Source organism: Geotrypetes seraphini, chromosome 19 (assembly GCF_902459505.1).
Source record: "Geotrypetes seraphini chromosome 19, aGeoSer1.1, whole genome shotgun sequence".
Classification (NCBI taxonomy): Eukaryota; Metazoa; Chordata; class Amphibia; order Gymnophiona; family Dermophiidae; genus Geotrypetes; species Geotrypetes seraphini.
In genome coordinates, this window is record NC_047102.1 from 33,840,734 (window position 1) to 33,864,280 (window position 23,547).

Here is a 23,547-nt window from a genome sequence, read left to right on the forward strand (position 1 = left end):
TGCTTCGCCAAGTTGTTCAGCTGCTTCAGCTCCTGGGCTGGGTGATCAACTTCAGGAAGAGTCACTTTGAGCCAACCCAGGTCTTGAAATACCTGGGGGTTCATTTCCACATGGGTCAAAATAAGGGGTTCCTGCCTTCTGGAAACGTAGTACCAAGTGGTCAGGGATTTCATAGAAACATAGAAGATGACGGCAGAAAAGGGCTACAGCCCATCAAGTCTGCCCACTCTGCTTACCCACCCCCTGTCTATGCCCTAATGACCCAATTTTCTTATCTTGACCCTCGTAGGTATCCCACATGGGTATCCCATTTATTCTTAAAGTCTGGCACGCTATCTGCCTCGATCACCTGCACTGGAAGCTTGTTCCAATGATCAACCACTTTCTCTGTGAAGAAATACTTTCTGGTGTCACCATGAAATTTTCTGCCCCTGAGTTTGAGCGGGTGCCCTCTTGTGGCCGAGGGTCCCTTGAGAAAGAAAATATCATCTTCCACTTCAACACGTCCCATGAGGTACTTAAATGTTTCGATCATATCTCCCCTCTCCCTACGTTCCTCGAGACTGTAGAGCTGCAATTTGTTCAGTCTCTCTTCATACGAGAGACTGAACAACCAGTCCCAACAGCCTGGCAGTATCTCCAGGTTCTGGGGACCATGGTGGCGATGATTGATTTGGTCCCTTGGGCCAAGGCCCATTTGCACCCACTGCAGGATACTGCATGCCCAGCTACCTTGGACAATGGTGGCTTGGAGAAGTCTAGCCTGGTGGCTATGCCCTCTCTCTCTCTCTCTGTCCAAGGGTCTTCCCCTCTGGTTTTCTGAGTGGGTAATCCTGATGACGGATGCCAGTCTCAGGGCTGGTGGGCCTTCTTTGAGCAGAAGTGGTCTTAACAATTGCCTGGAGCTTTGGATGATTCGACTGGCTCTCCTCCACTTTAGTGGGTTATATCTGGTATCAAGCTGTCCGTGTCTTCTTTGTCAATGCCACAGCAGTGGCTTACATCAACATCAGGGGGGCACCAGGATGCACAGCTTCTCTTCCAGTGGGTGTAGAAACACCTTGTGGCACTTTCAGATGTGCACATGGCCGAGGGGACAATGTCCAGGCAGATTATCTCAGTCATAGACTCTGGACCCACATTTGACCTCATGGCATCAGCGGCCAACAAGAAAGCAGATTGGTTCTTCAGTCGACATTGCGAGGCCAGAAGCAAAGGCCTGGACACTGTTTTAGCCCTGGCTGCAGGAGTGTCTTTTGTATGTATTCCCTCCGTGGCCCATGATTGTACATCTGTTGAGAAGAATAGCGTCCCACAGGGGTCAAGTGATCCTTATCACACCCAACTGGCCGAGGCACCCATGGTACGCCAACCTGGTTTGGCTACTGCAGGATCAGGGGCTCTGGCTCCCTTGTCATCCTCATCTCCTCATACAGGGCCTGATTGCACTGCAGGATCCAGATTGCTTTGGTCTTATGACCTGGCTATTGAGCATGCAGCCTTAGTTCACAGGGGCTATTAATCAGCCATTGTTGCCACCCTTTTCCACTGCATGAAGCCTATGGTAGTGGCCTACGTGAAGGCTTGGAAATGTTATCAAGCATGGTGTCTATCCCATCAGTTCCCTGGATACTGGAGTTCCTTCAGGATTGCATGACAAAAGGTCTGGCTATGACTTCTCTCCAAGTCCAGTTGCCAGTCTCTCTTGTCTAGGCCCTAAACCCCCGAGGGGCTTCCTGGCATCTCATCCAGATGTTACCTGTTTTCTGCGGAACACTCTGAGGCTTCAACCTCCACTGCAGCTGCCCTATCCAACTTGGAAGCTCATTCTGGTTCTTCAGTTTCTGGCTCTTCCACTTTATAAGCCTCTAGAGCAAGCATCCTTAATGGATCTTATGATCAAGTCTGTCTTTCCAGTGGTCATTACCTCTGCCCACAGGGTTTCTGAGCTTCAGGCTCTTTCCTGCCAGGATCCCTTTCTGCATAATATGGATTCCAGCACTGTTCCCTCCTTTCTTCCGATAGTGGTCTCTGCTTTCCACATTAACCCAGAGGTCTGGCCTCCTACCTTTATTTCCTCCAGTTTGAGGAACCAGGACTGGGTGGTGCAATCTCTGGATATGTGCAGGATCCTGTTGCGGTACTTGGAAGTCACAAATGAGTTTTGTCTCTCTGACCATCTGTTTGTGCTGGTGGGTCCTGCCTGAAAGGGCAGGTCAGCTTCAAAAGCTACCATTTCCCAATGGACCCATATGGGCATTTCCTATGCTTACATAGTGGCTAGTAAGAAGGCCCCTCTGCCTCCCTCTTGATGAGCTCTCATTCTACCAGAGGTATCTCTTCCTCATGGGCAGAGTCATCAGCGGTCTCTCTGCAAATTTGCAGGGATGTTTCCTGGTCCTCTCTGCATACTTTCACCAAGTTTTACAGAATCGATATAGCGGCCAAGCAGGATGCTGCTTTTGGTTCCTCTGTTTTGGTAGCAAGCTCATCACTCCCACTCTGACTCTCCAAGACTGCTCTATTACATCCCACTAGTCCAGGAATAGAGCAGGATTGTGCAAGAACAAAAGATTAGGCTTTTACCTTTGCTAATCTTCTTTCTTGTAAATCTACGCTCTATTCCTGGAACCCACCCTTTGTTATGCCGCTTTGCCAGATGTCTGCCTTTACACGTACTGGTAAGATAGATTTCTGATTTATTGACCAGCCTTTCTAAGAGTACCATCCAAATGTGTTTAGCACTTAGTTTGGGGGTCCCTAGTCTCGGCACCCCCTTCTGTCAGTGCAGGATGTATCTTCTTACAGCACTGTATTGTCGTTCAGGTTCCTTATGTTTAATGACCCGTTTCAATTGTTTATGATTTTTCTGTATTTTTTGTTATGAGCAGATTAGACTTATTTGTTGAGGAGTATCCCTGTACCCCTCTCTGTTGCCTTTGTCCTCTACAGATGCTCCTGTATGTTTTGTCACAAACTGGATTCCTATGGGGCAGTCCAGAGGTAAGAGGGGAGGAGTTCAAGACTCTGTATAATGAAGCTTCCTTCAAGCTGTCTGGCAAACATAGGAAAATAACCCACTGGTCGCCATACATGAAAAAGGACATAGTACAATTCGAAAGGGTCCAGAGAAGAGCGATATAAATGGTAAAGGGACTGGACGGGCAAAAAGGGCCTTTTATCCCTTGAAAAGAGGAGACTGCATGGAGGGCTCGCCGAATATGACAACGCAGAGTGATATTTTATCTCTGCAAGGACTTGCGACCGGGACAACAGAGGCTGGGGGAATACAAGACACTACTGAGGTAAAGCTAATTTCAGAACATTTAGATACTACACCATTACAACTTTTTTCACCTACAAAACCACCTAAAGTCACACTCGATGCATTATGGGACTTGGTAGTAAATTTGGGGAATTCTTTAAATCCCCAAATAAAAAGTTTGGATAAAGAATTAAAAGTACAAAAAGAAGAATTAAATGTCCTAAAGCAGGATATGTCACAACTTAAAACAGAGTCACAAAATACAAATAAGGAGCTAATGCTTTTGAAACAAAATCAAGATTTGTTGGTTAAAAATAATATAATACTCAGGAAGAAGTTGGAAGTGCAGGAGAATAATGGTCGAATTAATAATTTGAGGTTCATAAATTTTCCAAAGATCCTGTCAATTTCTCCTAGAGAAATGGTGAAAAGGTATTTTATGGAAATATTGGAAATTCCTGAAAGTTCCTTACCTCCTCTTACAAGAGTGTATTATCTCCCTGCCAAGCCCCAATTTAAAGAAGAAAAAATTGAAGAACCCCAGGAGAGGTCATTGGACATTTCCGCAATATTAGAACAATCAGATAGAGAACTGGCCGTTCCAGCCACTCTCTTGTTGTCTGTCGCTTTGGCCCCAGACAAGGATTGGATATTGAAACTTTTCTTTAAAAATAGGTCCAAAGACTTCCTGGGACAGCACATTCAGATTTTCCCTGATGTCTCTAGAGAGACTCAAAAAAGAAGGAAAGAATTCCTACTTTTAAAACCTGGAGTGACTCAAATAGGTGGCATTTTCTTCTTGAGATATCCATGTAAATGTGTGGTTAGATATTTATCATTGAAGTATATTTTTACAGAGCCATCTCAATTAATTGGTTTTCTCTCGGGGAAACGTCTTGAAAAAGGAATAACAACAATAGCGCCCATGGAAGGTTAACTCCCTGCACTTTAGTAAGACATGGGCTTTTTCTTTCAAATTAATTTGTATTACATTTGTTCTACTCTTCAATCTTGGATCCAATAATTTTGAGGACTAGTGTGAGATCAGCTAGGTTATTATTACTTTAGTTAATCATTTTTATTTTTCAATTGAACTATGATTGTGGTATATCTTAATTTTGGAATTTCAGTTTAGTATGTTGTTTGATCTCACTTTACTGTACAAGATGCTTGGTGATATTGTAAAATTCTATAAATAAATAATAAAAAGAAAAAAAAAAAAGAAAAGAGGAGACTGAGAAGAGACATGATTGGAACATTCAAGATATTGAAGGGAATTGACTTCGTGGAGAAAGAGAGATTGTTCACCCTCTCCAAGGTGGAGAGAACAAGAGGACACTCTCTAAAGTTAAAAGGGGATAGATTCCGTACTAACATAAGGAAGTTCTATTTCACCCAGAGAGTAGTAGAAATCTGGAACGCTCTTCTGGAGGCTGATATAGGGGAAAACACCCTCTAGGGATTCAAGACAAGGTTGGATAAGTTCCTACTGGAAAAGAACGTTAGCAAGTAAGGCTAGAATCAAATAGGGCACTGGTCTTTCACCTATGGGCCGCCGTGTAAGTGAACTGCTGGGCATGATGGATCACTAGTCTGATCCAGCAGCGGCAATTTTTTTTTTTTTTAAATTCTTTATTTAATAATTTTAATACAATAATCTCAATATAACACACAGTTAACATTAAATATAGTTCATAAGCTTAATAAACTAATAAAAATAATGCATCTTACCTATACAACAATTAAAACAATCCCATTCCCTCCCTCCCTCCCTGGAGACCTAGCTTCCAAAACCATAAGGGTAGGATATTATACATCTCAATTCTTTATCCAATTCAATATAACTCTCCCATATATCATTAAACTTTGCCCATTGATTTGTTAAAAGGGCTAAAGTCTATATTTTTCACACACTATTCCTAAATGTTCCCTCATATCTCTTAATGTAGGTATATTTAACATACGTCATTGAGGAGCTAGTGTCAATCTGGTAGCTATGAATGCCAAGTCCAAAAGTTTAGATTGAGATAATGTTAAACCTTCTATTCTTACTCACAACAATGCCCTTTCAGCATTCAGCTTAAGTGGAGTCTGAATTAATCTGCTTACATACTCAAATACTTGCTCCCAAACTTCTGGACCCTTTGACATTCCCATCACATATGATAGAATATACCTCTTTCACCACATCCTTTCCAACAAGTAGCATCACTCTGCTTGATAAATTTACTAATTAAGATCGGGGTAGTGTACCAACGTACCAGGAGTTTAATATCACTTTCCACCAAGGAGGCAGATCTAGCTGTCTGAAAAAGATGTGATACAATTACCCCCACTCATCTATGGACCATTCCTTCCCCAAGTCTTTTTCCCATGCTTTCATATATGATATTTTGGCAAATTCTTATGTTCCTTTGGTTTGATATTTCAAAAAAAGTAAATATATTAAAAAACAGATATTTCAGAAATCCCATGCTTAATGTAATAGGGCTGCAGTTTATATAAGAGGTGGAATTAAGAAAAAAACAACAGCAGAAACTACATACTATACATTACAAACACAGTTCATTACATTATGCTAAAAAATCAAAGCATACTTACCAGGAGAATAAATTCTATTATTAATTTGGCAAAAACAAGGAACAGTGGTAGCATCTGAAGTTAATGGAGTAGTAAATTCTTCCGTAGTTCTTTCTCCAAAAGTAGTAGATATTAAAGACACTACAGGGACCTGTGAAAAAGGGAAACTATATTATTAAAAGTTCATAGACAAAAGGTAGCATAATCTCTTAATTCAGGTAAAATTACTCACTTTAGAAAGAGAAGTTCGAGGAGAAGTAGTAACATAAGAGAATGTTATGGCAGTTTTGGTACTGCCTGATGATGTGGTAGTTGTAGGTTGAGAGGTTGTAGTAGTTTCTTTGGTGGAACCTGATGATGCGGTACTGACGTTTCCTGTGGTGCTATGTGGTCCCGTACTTGAAGGTATAGAAGGACTGGCTGGTGAACCTGTAGTTTGTTCTGAAGTAATAGACACCTGTGATGTAGCAGTTCTAGGATGAGATGAGGTACTTTCATATCTTCCGGTAGTCGTTGCTGAAGAAGTAACTTTTGTGGTTTCGGTACTGCCTGATGATGTGGTAGTTGTAGGTTGAGAGGTTGTAGTAGTTTCTTTGGTGGAACCTGATGATGCAGTACTGACGTTTCCTGTGGTGCTATGTGGTCCCGTACTTGAAGGTATAGAAGGACTGGCTGGTGAACCTGTAGTTTGTTCTGAAGTAATAGACACCTGTGATGTAGCAGTTCTAGGATGAGATGAGGTACTTTCATATCTTCCGGTAGTCGTTGCTGAAGAAGTAACTTTTGTGGTTTCGGTACTGCCTGATGATGTGGTAGTTGTAGGTTGAGAGGTTGTAGTAGTTTCTTTGGTGGAACCTGATGATGCGGTACTGACGTTTCCTGTGGTGCTATGTGGTCCCGTACTTGAAGGTATAGAAGGACTGGCTGGTGAACCTGTAGTTTGTTCTGAAGTAATAGACACCTGTGATGTAGCAGTTCTAGGATGAGATGAGGTACTTTCATATCCTCCGGTAGTCGTTGCAGAAGAAGTAACTTTTGTGGTTTTGGTACTGCCTGATGATGCGGTTGTAAAAGGTGGCTCAGTAGTTTCTGGAGTATTAGCAGTGGAAGTTGAACTGCTATTGAAAGTGCGAGATGTAGTTGTTGTACAATACACGTGGACCTTACAACATTGCACCCTGACTTCATAGTCGTAGCATATCTTCAAGTTACCTTGCTGCTTTTTATTTTTGCAATCCAGTCCAGATGATGAGTTACATGTTACATTTTGCCCTATTTCACGAATGGTTACGTTAGGAAATTTGCTGACTCCACACTCTATATCATTTATGTATTCCTCTGACGTGCAGATTGTCTTCCCTTTTGCAATGATGTTAGCAAATGTTTCATTGTCCCCACTCGAAATATTAGAAGTAGGAGAGTCTACATTAAACTTTTCAGTCCAACGACATACGGGTAAGCAGGGATGTGTTGTAGTAGCAGAGCTTGATGTTGTAACACTGGTTTCGATGGAAGATAGTTCTGGTACAGTTGTGGTAACCTGCGATGTGATAGTTGTAGGTTGAGAGGTTGTAGTAGTTTCTTTGGTGGAACCTGATGATGCGGTACTGACGTTTCCTGTGGTGCTATGTGGTCCCGTACTTGAAGGTATAGAAGGACTGGCTGGTGAACCTGTAGTTTGTTCTGAAGTAATAGACACCTGTGATGTAGCAGTTCTAGGATGAGATGAGGTACTTTCATATCTTCCGGTAGTCGTTGCTGAAGAAGTAACTTTTGTGGTTTCGGTACTGCCTGATGATGTGGTAGTTGTAGGTTGAGAGGTTGTAGTAGTTTCTTTGGTGGAACCTGATGATGCGGTACTGACGTTTCCTGTGGTGCTATGTGGTCCCGTACTTGAAGGTATAGAAGGACTGGCTGGTGAACCTGTAGTTTGTTCTGAAGTAATAGACACCTGTGATGTAGCAGTTCTAGGATGAGATGAGGTACTTTCATATCCTCCGGTAGTCGTTGCAGAAGAAGTAACTTTTGTGGTTTTGGTACTGCCTGATGATGCGGTTGTAAAAGGTGGCTCAGTAGTTTCTGGAGTATTAGCAGTGGAAGTTGAACTGCTATTGAAAGTGCGAGATGTAGTTGTTGTACAATACACGTGGACCTTACAACATTGCACCCTGACTTCATAGTCGTAGCATATCTTCAAGTTACCTTGCTGCTTTTTATTTTCGCACTCCAGTCCAGATGATGAGTTACATGTTACATTTTGCCCTATTTCACGAATGGTTACGTTAGGAAATTTGCTGACTCCACACTCTATATCATTTATGTATTCCTCTGACGTGCAGATTGTCTTCCCTTTTGCAATGATGTTAGCAAATGTTTCATTGTCCCCACTCGAAATATTAGAAGTAGGAGAGTCTACATTAAACTTTTCAGTCCAACGACATACGGGTAAGCAGGGATGTGTTGTAGTAGCGGAGCTTGATGTTGTAACACTGGTTTCGATGGAAGATAGTTCTGGTACAGTTGTGGTAACCTGCGATGTGATAGTTGTAGGTTGAGAGGTTGTAGTAGTTTCTTTGGTGGAACCTGATGATGCGGTACTGACGTTTCCTGTGGTGCTATGTGGTCCCGTACTTGAAGGTATAGAAGGACTGGCTGGTGAACCTGTAGTTTGTTCTGAAGTAATAGACACCTGTGATGTAGCAGTTCTAGGATGAGATGAGGTACTTTCATATCTTCCGGTAGTCGTTGCTGAAGAAGTAACTTTTGTGGTTTCGGTACTGCCTGATGATGTGGTAGTTGTAGGTTGAGAGGTTGTAGTAGTTTCTTTGGTGGAACCTGATGATGCGGTACTGACGTTTCCTGTGGTGCTATGTGGTCCCGTACTTGAAGGTATAGAAGGACTGGCTGGTGAACCTGTAGTTTGTTCTGAAGTAATAGACACCTGTGATGTAGCAGTTCTAGGATGAGATGAGGTACTTTCATATCCTCCGGTAGTCGTTGCAGAAGAAGTAACTTTTGTGGTTTCGGTACTGCCTGATGATGCGGTTGTAAAAGGTGGCTCAGTAGTTTCTGGAGTATTAGCAGTGGAAGTTGAACTGCTATTGAAAGTGCGAGATGTAGTTGTTTTACAATGCACGTAGACCTTACAACATTGCACCCTGACTTCATAGTCGTAGCACATCTTCAATTTACCTTGCTGCTTTTTATTTTCGCAATCCAGTCCAGATGATGAGTTACATGTTACATTTTGCCCTATTTCACGAATGGTTACGTTAGGAAATTTGCTGACTCCACACTCTATATCATTTATGTATTCCTCTGACGTGCAAATTGTCTTCCCTTTTGCAATGATGTTAGCAAATGTTTCATTGTCCCCACTCGAAATATTAGAAGTAGGAGAGTCTACATTAAACTTTTCAGTCCAACGACATACGGGTAAGCAGGGAGGTGTTGTAGTAGCGGAGCTTGATGTTGTAACACTGGTTTCGATGGAAGATAGTTCTGGTAGAGTTGTGGTAACCTGCGATGTGATAGTTGTAGGTTGAGAGATTGTAGTAGTTTCTTTGGTGGAACCTGATGATGCGGTACTGACGTTTCCTGTGGTGCTATGTGGTCCCGTACTTGAAGGTATAGAAGGACTGGCTGGTGAACCTGTAGTTTGTTCTGAAGTAATAGACACCTGTGATGTAGCAGTTCTAGGATGAGATGAGGTACTTTCATATCCTCCGGTAGTCGTTGCTGAAGAAGTAACTTTTGTGGTTTCGGTACTGCCTGATGATGTGGTAGTTGTAGGTTGAGAGTTTGTAGTAGTTTCTTTGGTGGAACCTGATGATGCGATACTGACGTTTCCTGTGGTGCTATGTGGTCCCGTACTTGAAGGTATAGAAGGACTGGCTGGTGAACCTGTAGTTTGTTCTGAAGTAATAGACACCTGTGATGTAGCAGTTGTAGGATGAGATGAGGTACTTTCATATCCTCCAGTAGTCGTTTCTGTAGAAGTAACTTTTGTGGTTTCGGTACTGCCTGATGATGTGGTAGTTGTAGGTTGAGAGGTTGTAGTAGTTTCTTTGGTGGAACCTGATGATGCGGTACTGACGTTTCCTGTGGTGCTATGTGGTCCCGTACTTGAAGGTATAGAAGGACTGGCTGGTGAACCTGTAGTTTGTTCTGAAGTAATAGACACCTGTGATGTAGCAGTTGTAGGATGAGATGAGGTACTTTCATATCCTCCGGTAGTCGTTGCAGAAGAAGTAACTTTTGTGGTTTCGGTACTGCCTGATGATGCGGTTGTAAAAGGTGGCTCAGTAGTTCCTGGAGTATTAGCAGTGGAAGTTGAACTGCTATTGAAAGTGCGAGATGTAGTTGTTTTACAATGCACGTAGACCTTACAACATTGCACCCTGACTTCATAGTCGTAGCACATCTTCAATTTACCTTGCTGCTTTTTATTTTCGCAATCCAGTCCAGATGATGAGTTACATGTTACATTTTGCCCTATTTCACGAATGGTTACGTTAGGAAATTTGCTGACTCCACACTCTATATCATTTATGTATTCCTCTGACGTGCAAATTGTCTTCCCTTTTGCAATGATGTTAGCAAATGTTTCATTGTCCCCACTCGAAATATTAGAAGTAGGAGAGTCTACATTAAACTTTTCAGTCCAACGACATACGGGTAAGCAGGGAGGTGTTGTAGTAGCGGAGCTTGATGTTGTAACACTGGTTTCGATGGAAGATAGTTCTGGTAGAGTTGTGGTAACCTGCGATGTGATAGTTGTAGGTTGAGAGATTGTAGTAGTTTCTTTGGTGGAACCTGATGATGCGGTACTGACGTTTCCTGTGGTGCTATGTGGTCCCGTACTTGAAGGTATAGAAGGACTGGCTGGTGAACCTGTAGTTTGTTCTGAAGTAATAGACACCTGTGATGTAGCAGTTGTAGGATGAGATGAGGTACTTTCATATCCTCCGGTAGTCGTTGCAGAAGAAGTAACTTTTGTGGTTTCGGTACTGCCTGATGATGCGGATGTAAAAGGTGGCTCAGTAGTTCCTGGAGTATTAGCAGTGGAAGTTGAACTGCTATTGAAAGTGCGAGATGTAGTTGTTTTACAATGCACGTAGACCTTACAACATTGCACCCTGACTTCATAGTCGTAGCACATCTTCAATTTACCTTGCTGCTTTTTATTTTCGCAATCCAGTCCAGATGATGAGTTACATGTTACATTTTGCCCTATTTCACGAATGGTTACGTTAGGAAATTTGCTGACTCCACACTCTATATCATTTATGTATTCCTCTGACGTGCAAATTGTCTTCCCTTTTGCAATGATGTTAGCAAATGTTTCATTGTCCCCACTCGAAATATTAGAAGTAGGAGAGTCTACATTAAACTTTTCAGTCCAACGACATACGGGTAAGCAGGGAGGTGTTGTAGTAGCGGAGCTTGATGTTGTAACACTGGTTTCGATGGAAGATAGTTCTGGTAGAGTTGTGGTAACCTGCGATGTGATAGTTGTAGGTTGAGAGATTGTAGTAGTTTCTTTGGTGGAACCTGATGATGCGGTACTGACGTTTCCTGTGGTGCTATGTGGTCCCGTACTTGAAGGTATAGAAGGACTGGCTGGTGAACCTGTAGTTTGTTCTGAAGTAATAGACACCTGTGATGTAGCAGTTGTAGGATGAGATGAGGTACTTTCATATCCTCCAGTAGTCGTTTCTGTAGAAGTAACTTTTGTGGTTTCGGTACTGCCTGATGATGTGGTAGTTGTAGGTTGAGAGGTTGTAGTAGTTTCTTTGGTGGAACCTGATGATGCGGTACTGACGTTTCCTGTGGTGTTATGTGGTCCCGTACTTGAAGGTATAGAAGGACTGCCTGGTGAACCTGTAGTTTGTTCTGAAGTAATAGACACCTGTGATGTAGCAGTTGTAGGATGAGATGAGGTACTTTCATATCCTCCGGTAGTCGTTGCAGAAGAAGTAACTTTTGTGGTTTCGGTACTGCCTGATGATGCGGTTGTAAAAGGTGGCTCAGTAGTTCCTGGAGTATTAGCAGTGGAAGTTGAACTGCTATTGAAAGTGCGAGATGTAGTTGTTTTACAATGCACGTAGACCTTACAACATTGCACCCTGACTTCATAGTCGTAGCACATCTTCAATTTACCTTGCTGCTTTTTATTTTCGCAATCCAGTCCATATGATGAGTTACATGTTACATTTTGCCCTATTTCACGAATGGTTACGTTAGGAAATTTGCTGACTCCACACTCTATATCATTTATGTATTCCTCTGACGTGCAAATTGTCTTCCCTTTTGCAATGATGTTAGCAAATGTTTCATTGTCCCCACTCGAAATATTAGAAGTAGGAGAGTCTACATTAAACTTTTCAGTCCAACGACATACGGGTAAGCAGGGAGGTGTTGTAGTAGCGGAGCTTGATGTTGTAACACTGGTTTCGATGGAAGATAGTTCTGGTAGAGTTGTGGTAACCTGCGATGTGATAGTTGTAGGTTGAGAGATTGTAGTAGTTTCTTTGGTGGAACCTGATGATGCGATACTGACGTTTCCTGTGGTGCTATGTGGTCCCGTACTTGAAGGTATAGAAGGACTGGCTGGTGAACCTGTAGTTTGTTCTGAAGTAATAGACACCTGTGATGTAGCAGTTGTAGGATGAGATGAGGTACTTTCATATCCTCCAGTAGTCGTTTCTGTAGAAGTAACTTTTGTGGTTTCGGTACTGCCTGATGATGTGGTAGTTGTAGGTTGAGAGGTTGTAGTAGTTTCTTTGGTGGAACCTGATGATGCGGTACTGACGTTTCCTGTGGTGCTATGTGGTCCCGTACTTGAAGGTATAGAAGGACTGGCTGGTGAACCTGTAGTTTGTTCTGAAGTAATAGACATCTGTGATGTAGCAGTTCTAGGATGAGATGAGGTACTTTCATATCCTCCGGTAATCGTTGCAGAAGAAGTAACTTTTGTGGTTTTGGTACTGCCTGATGATGCGGTTGTAAAAGGTGGCTCAGTAGTTCCTGGAGTATTAGCAGTGGAAGTTGAACTGCTATTGAAAGTGCGAGATGTAGTTGTTTTACAATGCACGTAGACCTTACAACATTGCACCCTGACTTCATAGTCGTAGCACATCTTCAATTTACCTTGCTGCTTTTTATTTTCGCAATCCAGTCCATATGATGAGTTACATGTTACATTTTGCCCTATTTCACGAATGGTTACGTTAGGAAATTTGCTGACTCCACACTCTATATCATTTATGTATTCCTCTGACGTGCAAATTGTCTTCCCTTTTGCAATGATGTTAGCAAATGTTTCATTGTCCCCACTCGAAATATTAGAAGTAGGAGAGTCTACATTAAACTTTTCAGTCCAACGACATACGGGTAAGCAGGGAGGTGTTGTAGTAGCGGAGCTTGATGTTGTAACACTGGTTTCGATGGAAGATAGTTCTGGTAGAGTTGTGGTAACCTGCGATGTGATAGTTGTAGGTTGAGAGATTGTAGTAGTTTCTTTGGTGGAACCTGATGATGCGATACTGACGTTTCCTGTGGTGCTATGTGGTCCCGTACTTGAAGGTATAGAAGGACTGGCTGGTGAACCTGTAGTTTGTTCTGAAGTAATAGACACCTGTGATGTAGCAGTTGTAGGATGAGATGAGGTACTTTCATATCCTCCAGTAGTCGTTTCTGTAGAAGTAACTTTTGTGGTTTCGGTACTGCCTGATGATGTGGTAGTTGTAGGTTGAGAGGTTGTAGTAGTTTCTTTGGTGGAACCTGATGATGCGGTACTGACGTTTCCTGTGGTGCTATGTGGTCCCGTACTTGAAGGTATAGAAGGACTGGCTGGTGAACCTGTAGTTTGTTCTGAAGTAATAGACACCTGTGATGTAGCAGTTGTAGGATGAGATGAGGTACTTTCATATCCTCCGGTAGTCGTTGCAGAAGAAGTAACTTTTGTGGTTTCGGTACTGCCTGATGATGCGGTTGTAAAAGGTGGCTCAGTAGTTCCTGGAGTATTAGCAGTGGAAGTTGAACTGCTATTGAAAGTGCGAGATGTAGTTGTTTTACAATGCACGTAGACCTTACAACATTGCACCCTGACTTCATAGTCGTAGCACATCTTCAATTTACCTTGCTGCTTTTTATTTTCGCAATCCAGTCCATATGATGAGTTACATGTTACATTTTGCCCTATTTCACGAATGGTTACGTTAGGAAATTTGCTGACTCCACACTCTATATCATTTATGTATTCCTCTGACGTGCAAATTGTCTTCCCTTTTGCAATGATGTTAGCAAATGTTTCATTGTCCCCACTCGAAATATTAGAAGTAGGAGAGTCTACATTAAACTTTTCAGTCCAACGACATACGGGTAAGCAGGGAGGTGTTGTAGTAGCGGAGCTTGATGTTGTAACACTGGTTTCGATGGAAGATAGTTCTGGTAGAGTTGTGGTAACCTGCGATGTGATAGTTGTAGGTTGAGAGATTGTAGTAGTTTCTTTGGTGGAACCTGATGATGCGGTACTGACGTTTCCTGTGGTGCTATGTGGTCCCGTACTTGAAGGTATAGAAGGACTGGCTGGTGAACCTGTAGTTTGTTCTGAAGTAATAGACACCTGTGATGTAGCAGTTGTAGGATGAGATGAGGTACTTTCATATCCTCCAGTAGTCGTTTCTGTAGAAGTAACTTTTGTGGTTTCGGTACTGCCTGATGATGTGGTAGTTGTAGGTTGAGAGTTTGTAGTAGTTTCTTTGGTGGAACCTGATGATGCGATACTGACGTTTCCTGTGGTGCTATGTGGTCCCGTACTTGAAGGTATAGAAGGACTGGCTGGTGAACCTGTAGTTTGTTCTGAAGTAATAGACACCTGTGATGTAGCAGTTGTAGGATGAGATGAGGTACTTTCATATCCTCCAGTAGTCGTTTCTGTAGAAGTAACTTTTGTGGTTTCGGTACTGCCTGATGATGTGGTAGTTGTAGGTTGAGAGGTTGTAGTAGTTTCTTTGGTGGAACCTGATGATGCGGTACTGACGTTTCCTGTGGTGCTATGTGGTCCCGTACTTGAAGGTATAGAAGGACTGGCTGGTGAACCTGTAGTTTGTTCTGAAGTAATAGACACCTGTGATGTAGCAGTTGTAGGATGAGATGAGGTACTTTCATATCCTCCGGTAGTCGTTGCAGAAGAAGTAACTTTTGTGGTTTCGGTACTGCCTGATGATGCGGTTGTAAAAGGTGGCTCAGTAGTTCCTGGAGTATTAGCAGTGGAAGTTGAACTGCTATTGAAAGTGCGAGATGTAGTTGTTTTACAATGCACGTAGACCTTACAACATTGCACCCTGACTTCATAGTCGTAGCACATCTTCAATTTACCTTGCTGCTTTTTATTTTCGCAATCCAGTCCAGATGATGAGTTACATGTTACATTTTGCCCTATTTCACGAATGGTTACGTTAGGAAATTTGCTGACTCCACACTCTATATCATTTATGTATTCCTCTGACGTGCAAATTGTCTTCCCTTTTGCAATGATGTTAGCAAATGTTTCATTGTCCCCACTCGAAATATTAGAAGTAGGAGAGTCTACATTAAACTTTTCAGTCCAACGACATACGGGTAAGCAGGGAGGTGTTGTAGTAGCGGAGCTTGATGTTGTAACACTGGTTTCGATGGAAGATAGTTCTGGTAGAGTTGTGGTAACCTGCGATGTGATAGTTGTAGGTTGAGAGATTGTAGTAGTTTCTTTGGTGGAACCTGATGATGCGGTACTGACGTTTCCTGTGGTGCTATGTGGTCCCGTACTTGAAGGTATAGAAGGACTGGCTGGTGAACCTGTAGTTTGTTCTGAAGTAATAGACACCTGTGATGTAGCAGTTCTAGGATGAGATGAGGTACTTTCATATCCTCCGGTAGTCGTTGCTGAAGAAGTAACTTTTGTGGTTTCGGTACTGCCTGATGATGTGGTAGTTGTAGGTTGAGAGTTTGTAGTAGTTTCTTTGGTGGAACCTGATGATGCGATACTGACGTTTCCTGTGGTGCTATGTGGTCCCGTACTTGAAGGTATAGAAGGACTGGCTGGTGAACCTGTAGTTTGCTCTGAAGTAATAGACACCTGTGATGTAGCAGTTCTAGGATGAGATGAGGTACTTTCATATCCTCCGGTAGTCGTTGCTGAAGAAGTAACTTTTGTGGTTTCGGTACTGCCTGATGATGTGGTAGTTGTAGGTTGAGAGTTTGTAGTAGTTTCTTTGGTGGAACCTGATGATGCGATACTGACGTTTCCTGTGGTGCTATGTGGTCCCGTACTTGAAGGTATAGAAGGACTGGCTGGTGAACCTGTAGTTTGTTCTGAAGTAATAGACACCTGTGATGTAGCAGTTCTAGGATGAGATGAGGTACTTTCATATCCTCCGGTAGTCGTTGCTGAAGAAGTAACTTTTGTGGTTTCGGTACTGCCTGATGATGTGGTAGTTGTAGGTTGAGAGGTTGTAGTAGTTTCTTTGGTGGAACCTAATGATGCGGTACTGACGTTTCCTGTGGTGCTATGTGGTCCCGTACTTGAAGGTATAGAAGGACTGGCTGGTGAACCTGTAGTTTGTTCTGAAGTAATAGACATCTGTGATGTAGCAGTTCTAGGATGAGATGAGGTACTTTCATATCCTCCGGTAATCGTTGCAGAAGAAGTAACTTTTGTGGTTTTGGTACTGCCTGATGATGCGGTTGTAAAAGGTGGCTCAGTAGTTCCTGGAGTATTAGCAGTGGAAGTTGAACTGCTATTGAAAGTGCGAGATGTAGTTGTTTTACAATGCACGTAGACCTTACAACATTGCACCCTGACTTCATAGTCGTAGCACATCTTCAATTTACCTTGCTGCTTTTTATTTTCGCAATCCAGTCCATATGATGAGTTACATGTTACATTTTGCCCTATTTCACGAATGGTTACGTTAGGAAATTTGCTGACTCCACACTCTATATCATTTATGTATTCCTCTGACGTGCAAATTGTCTTCCCTTTTGCAATGATGTTAGCAAATGTTTCATTGTCCCCACTCGAAATATTAGAAGTAGGAGAGTCTACATTAAACTTTTCAGTCCAACGACATACGGGTAAGCAGGGAGGTGTTGTAGTAGCGGAGCTTGATGTTGTAACACTGGTTTCGATGGAAGATAGTTCTGGTAGAGTTGTGGTAACCTGCGATGTGATAGTTGTAGGTTGAGAGATTGTAGTAGTTTCTTTGGTGGAACCTGATGATGCGGTACTGACGTTTCCTGTGGTGCTATGTGGTCCCGTACTTGAAGGTATAGAAGGACTGGCTGGTGAACCTGTAGTTTGTTCTGAAGTAATAGACACCTGTGATGTAGCAGTTGTAGGATGAGATGAGGTACTTTCATATCCTCCGGTAGTCGTTGCAGAAGAAGTAACTTTTGTGGTTTCGGTACTGCCTGATGATGCGGTTGTAAAAGGTGGCTCAGTAGTTCCTGGAGTATTAGCAGTGGAAGTTGAACTGCTATTGAAAGTGCGAGATGTAGTTGTTTTACAATGCACGTAGACCTTACAACATTGCACCCTGACTTCATAGTCGTAGCACATCTTCAATTTACCTTGCTGCTTTTTATTTTCGCAATCCAGTCCAGATGATGAGTTACATGTTACATTTTGCCCTATTTCACGAATGGTTACGTTAGGAAATTTGCTGACTCCACACTCTATATCATTTATGTATTCCTCTGACGTGCAAATTGTCTTCCCTTTTGCAATGATGTTAGCAAATGTTTCATTGTCCCCACTCGAAATATTAGAAGTAGGAGAGTCTACATTAAACTTTTCAGTCCAACGACATACGGGTAAGCAGGGAGGTGTTGTAGTAGCGGAGCTTGATGTTGTAACACTGGTTTCGATGGAAGATAGTTCTGGTAGAGTTGTGGTAACCTGCGATGTGATAGTTGTAGGTTGAGAGATTGTAGTAGTTTCTTTGGTGGAACCTGATGATGCGGTACTGACGTTTCCTGTGGTGCTATGTGGTCCCGTACTTGAAGGTATAGAAGGACTGGCTGGTGAACCTGTAGTTTGTTCTGAAGTAATAGACACCTGTGATGTAGCAGTTCTAGGATGAGATGAGGTACTTTCATATCCTCCGGTAGTCGTTGCTGAAGAAGTAACTTTTGTGGTTTCGGTACTGCCTGATGATGTGGTAGTTGTAGGTTGAGAGTTTGTAGTAGTTTCTTTGGTGGAACCTGATGATGCGATACTGACGTTTCCTGTGGTGCTATGTGGTCCCGTACTTGAAGGTATAGAAGGACTGGCTGGTGAACCTGTAGTTTGCTCTGAAGTAATAGACACCTGTGATGTAGCAGTTCTAGGATGAGATGAGGTACTTTCATATCCTCCGGTAGTCGTTGCTGAAGAAGTAACTTTTGTGGTTTCGGTACTGCCTGATGATGTGGTAGTTGTAGGTTGAGAGTTTGTAGTAGTTTCTTTGGTGGAACCTGATGATGCGATACTGACGTTTCCTGTGGTGCTATGTGGTCCCGTACTTGAAGGTATAGAAGGACTGGCTGGTGAACCTGTAGTTTGCTCTGAAGTAATAGACACCTGTGATGTAGCAGTTCTAGGATGAGATGAGGTACTTTCATATCCTCCGGTAGTCGTTGCTGAAGAAGTAACTTTTGTGGTTTCGGTACTGCCTGATGATGTGGTAGTTGTAGGTTGATAGGTTGTAGTAATTTCTTTGGTGGAATCTGATGATGCGGTACTGACGTTTCGTGTGGTGCTATGTGGTCCCGTACTTGAAGGTATAGAAGGACTGGCTGGTGAACCTGTAGTTTGTTCTGAAGTAATAGACACCTGTGATGTAGCAGTTGTAGGATGAGATGAGGTACTTTCATATCCTCCGGTAGTCGTTTCTGTAGAAGTAACTTTTGTGGTTTCGGTACTGCCTGATGATGTGGTAGTTGTAGGTTGAGAGGTTGTAGTAGTTTCTTTGGTGGAACCTGATGATGCGGTACTGACGTTTCCTGTGGTGCTATGTGGTCCCGTACTTGAAGGTATAGAAGGACTGGCTGGTGAACCTGTAGTTTGTTCTGAAGTAATAGACATCTGTGATGTAGCAGTTCTAGGATGAGATGAGGTACTTTCATATCCTCCGGTAATCGTTGCAGAAGAAGTAACTTTTGTGGTTTTGGTACTGCCTGATGATGCGGTTGTAAAAGGTGGCTCAGTAGTTCCTGGAGTATTAGCAGTGGAAGTTGAACTGCTATTGAAAGTGCGAGATGTAGTTGTTTTACAATTCACATAGACCTTACAACATTGCACCCTGACTTCATAGTCGTAGCACATCTTCAATTTACCTTGCTGCTTTTTATTTTCGCAATCCAGTCCAGATGATGAGTTACATGTTACATTTTGCCCTATTTCACGAATGGTTACGTTAGGAAATTTGCTGACTCCACACTCTATATCATTTATGTATTCCTCTGACGTGCAAATTGTCTTCCCTTTTGCAATGATGTTAGCAAATGTTTCATTGTCCCCACTCGAAATATTAGAAGTAGGAGAGTCTACATTAAACTTTTCAGTCCAACGACATACGGGTAAGCAGGGAGGTGTTGTAGTAGCGGAGCTTGATGTTGTAACACTGGTTTCGATGGAAGATAGTTCTGGTAGAGTTGTGGTAACCTGCGATGTGATAGTTGTAGGTTGAGAGATTGTAGTAGTTTCTTTGGTGGAACCTGATGATGCGGTACTGACGTTTCCTGTGGTGCTATGTGGTCCCGTACTTGAAGGTATAGAAGGACTGGCTGGTGAACCTGTAGTTTGTTCTGAAGTAATAGACACCTGTGATGTAGCAGTTCTAGGATGAGATGAGGTACTTTCATATCTTCCGGTAGTCGTTGCTGAAGAAGTAACTTTTGTGGTTTCGGTACTGCCTGATGATGTGGTAGTTGTAGGTTGAGAGGTTGTAGTAGTTTCTTTGGTGGAACCTAATGATGCGGTACTGACGTTTCCTGTGGTGCTATGTGGTCCCGTACTTGAAGGTATAGAAGGACTGGCTGGTGAACCTGTAGTTTGTTCTGAAGTAATAGACATCTGTGATGTAGCAGTTCTAGGATGAGATGAGGTACTTTCATATCCTCCGGTAGTCGTTGCAGAAGAAGTAACTTTTGTGGTTTTGGTACTGCCTGATGATGCGGTTGTAAAAGGTGGCTCAGTAGTTCCTGGAGTATTAGCAGTGGAAGTTGAACTGCTATTGAAAGTGCGAGATGTAGTTGTTTTACAATGCACGTAGACCTTACAACATTGCACCCTGACTTCATAGTCGTAGCACATCTTCAATTTACCTTGCTGCTTTTTATTTTCGCAATCCAGTCCAGATGATGAGTTACATGTTACATTTTGCCCTATTTCACGAATGGTTACGTTAGGAAATTTGCTGACTCCACACTCTATATCATTTATGTATTCCTCTGACGTGCAAATTGTCTTCCCTTTTGCAATGATGTTAGCAAATGTTTCATTGTCCCCACTCGAAATATTAGAAGTAGGAGAGTCTACATTAAACTTTTCAGTCCAACGACATACGGGTAAGCAGGGAGGTGTTGTAGTAGCGGAGCTTGATGTTGTAACACTGGTTTCGATGGAAGATAGTTCTGGTAGAGTTGTGGTAACCTGCGATGTGATAGTTGTAGGTTGAGAGATTGTAGTAGTTTCTTTGGTGGAACCTGATGATGCGGTACTGACGTTTCCTGTGGTGCTATGTTGTCCCGTACTTGAAGGTATAGAAGGACTGGCTGATGAACCTGTAGTTTGTTCTGAAGTAATAGACACCTGTGATGTAGCAGTTCTAGGATGAGATGAGGTACTTTCATATCCTCCGGTAGTCGTTGCTGAAGAAGTAACTTTTGTGGTTTCGGTACTGCCTGATGATGTGGTAGTTGTAGGTTGAGAGGTTGTAGTAGTTTCTTTGGTGGAACCTGATGATGCGATACTGACGTTTCCTGTGGTGCTATGTGGTCCCGTACTTGAAGGTATAGAAGGACTGGCTGGTGAACCTGTAGTTTGTTCTGAAGTAATAGACATCTGTGATGTAGCAGTTCTAGGATGAGATGAGGTACTTTCATATCCTCCGGTAATCGTTGCAGAAGAAGTAACTTTTGTGGTTTTGGTACTGCCTGATGATGCGGTTGTAAAAGGTGGCTCAGTAGTTCCTGGAGTATTAGCAGTGGAAGTTGAACTGCTATTGAAAGTGCGAGATGTAGTTGTTTTACAATGCACGTAGACCTTACAACATTGCACCCTGACTTCATAGTCGTAGCACATCTTCAATTTACCTTGCTGCTTTTTATTTTCGCAATCCAGTCCAGATGATGAGTTACATGTTACATTTTGCCCTATTTCACGAATGGTTACGTTAGGAAATTTGCTGACTCCACACTCTATATCATTTATGTATTCCTCTGACGTGCAAATTGTCTTCCCTTTTGCAATGATGTTAGCAAATGTTTCATTGTCCCCACTCGATATATTAGAAGTAGGAGAGTCTACATTAAACTTTTCAGTCCAACGACATACGGGTAAGCAGGGAGGTGTTGTAGTAGCGGAGCTTGATGTTGTAACACTGGTTTCGATGGAAGATAGTTCTGGTAGAGTTGTGGTAACCTGCGATGTGATAGTTGTAGGTTGAGAGATTGTAGTAGTTTCTTTGGTGAAACCTGATGATGCGGTACTGACGTTTCCTGTGGTGCTATGTGGTCCCGTACTTGAAGGTATAGAAGGACTGGCTGGTGAACCTGTAGTTTGTTCTGAAGTAATAGACACCTGTGATGTAGCAGTTCTAGGATGAGATGAGGTACTTTCATATCCTCCGGTAGTCGTTGCTGAAGAAGTAACTTTTGTGGTTTCGGTACTGCCTGATGATGTGGTAGTTGTAGGTTGAGAGGTTGTAGTAGTTTCTTTGGTGGAACCGGATGATGCGGTACTGACGTTTCCTGTGGTGCTATGTGGTCCCGTACTTGAAGGTATAGAAGGACTGGCTGGTGAACCTGTAGTTTGTTCTGAAGTAATAGACACCTGTGATGTAGCAGTTCTAGGATGAGATGAGGTACTTTCATATCCTCCGGTAGTCGTTGCTGAAGAAGTAACTTTTGTGGTTTCGGTAATGCCTGATAAGATAAAACACTGGTTTAGTATGCACAGGTGGGCAAATTATCCTTAAAGTATTCTATATTAGCTTGTTAGTGTGTATTAAGTTGCATGTAAATGGCTTAACATCCTTTAGTAAAAGAACCAGTAAAAATGATTTGATTCGGGGTTCTTTTTGCAAATGTTATTTATCATTTTTCATTTATTATCATTTATTGAAATTTAATATACTGCCTTTGTGGCTGTACAAGTCAAGGCTGTGTACAATAAAAAAGAGATTATAAGTACATAGGTAGTGCTTCTGCTGGGTCAGACTAGAGGTCCATCGTGCCCAGCAGTCCGCTCACGCGGCGGACCATCAGGTCCAGGACCTTTGTAGTAGTCCTCTATCTATACCTTTCTATCCCCTTTTCCTTCAGAAAATTGTCCAATCCCTTCTTGAATCCTAATACCGTACTCTGATCTATCACGCCCTCTGGAAGCGCATTCCTGGTGTTCACCACCCGTTGGGGGAAGAAAAGCTTTCTAGCATTGGTTTTCAATCGGTCCCCTCTCAACTTTTCCAAATGCCCTCTCGTTCTTGTAGTTTTTGAGAGTTTGAAGAATCTGTCCCTCTCCACTTTCTCTATGCCCTTCATGATCTTATGGGTCTCAATCATGTCCCTTCTAAGTCTTCTCTTCTCCAGGGAAAAGAGCCCCAGTTTTTCCAGTCTCTCAGTGTTTGAAATGTTTTCCATACCCTTTATCAAACTTGTTGCTCTCCTCTGAACCCTCTCGAGTATCGCCATATCCTTCTTTAGGTATGGCAACCAATATTGGATGCAGTACTCCCAATGTGGGCACACCATTGCCCGATACAACGGCAGGATAACTTCTTTCATTCTGGTTGTTATACCCTTCTTAATTATACCTAGCATTCTATTCGTTCTCATGGCGGCCGCTGCGCACTGTGCCGACGGCTTCATTGTCTTGTCCACTATTACCCCCAAATCCCTTTCTTGGGTACTGTCACTTAAAATATCCTTCCCATCGTATAGCTGTACCTCGGGTTTTTGCTTCCTGCAAGCAAAACATTACATTTCTCTACTTTGAACTTCATCTGCCATCTCGTTGCCCACTCCCCTAGCTTGTTCAGGTCCTTTTCTAATTCTTCGTAGTCCTCTTTAGTCCGAGCACCACTAAATAGTTATGTGTCATCTGCAAATTTTATTACTTCGCACTTTGTCCCTGTTTCTATATCATTTATAAATATATTGAATAGCAGCAGTCCAAGCACCGACCCCTGCGGAACACCACTCGTGACCCTCCTAGTAGGGGCCCTTCACTCCTACCCTCTGCTTCCTACACGCCAATCAATTTCTGATCCATCTGTGTATGTCTCCTTCCATCCCATGGTTCTTCAGTTTCCAAAGTAGGCGTTCATGGGGTACCTTGTCAAAGGCTTTTTGGAAATCTAAATATACGATGTCTATGGGGTCCCCTTTGTCCATCCGTTTGTTAATTCCTGTTAAGTGCAGTAAGTTCGTTAGGCACAATCTCCCCTTGCAGA

At 42.6% G+C, this 23,547-nt stretch overlaps 1 protein-coding gene across 1 annotated transcript in view; it reads right to left on the reverse strand.

The window, feature by feature from the left end:
* The window catches only part of LOC117352357 (mucin-5B-like), a 133,121-nt gene that overhangs the window by 25,720 nt on the left and 83,854 nt on the right, over positions 1-23,547 (reverse strand). Inside the window, exons 30-31 of the mRNA XM_033928789.1 lie at positions 6,078-22,018; positions 5,867-5,996 (exon numbers count right to left, since the gene is read on the reverse strand). Coding sequence (XP_033784680.1) covers positions 5,867-5,996; positions 6,078-22,018 — 16,071 coding nt within the window. The remainder of the gene's footprint in view (positions 1-5,866; positions 5,997-6,077; positions 22,019-23,547) is intronic.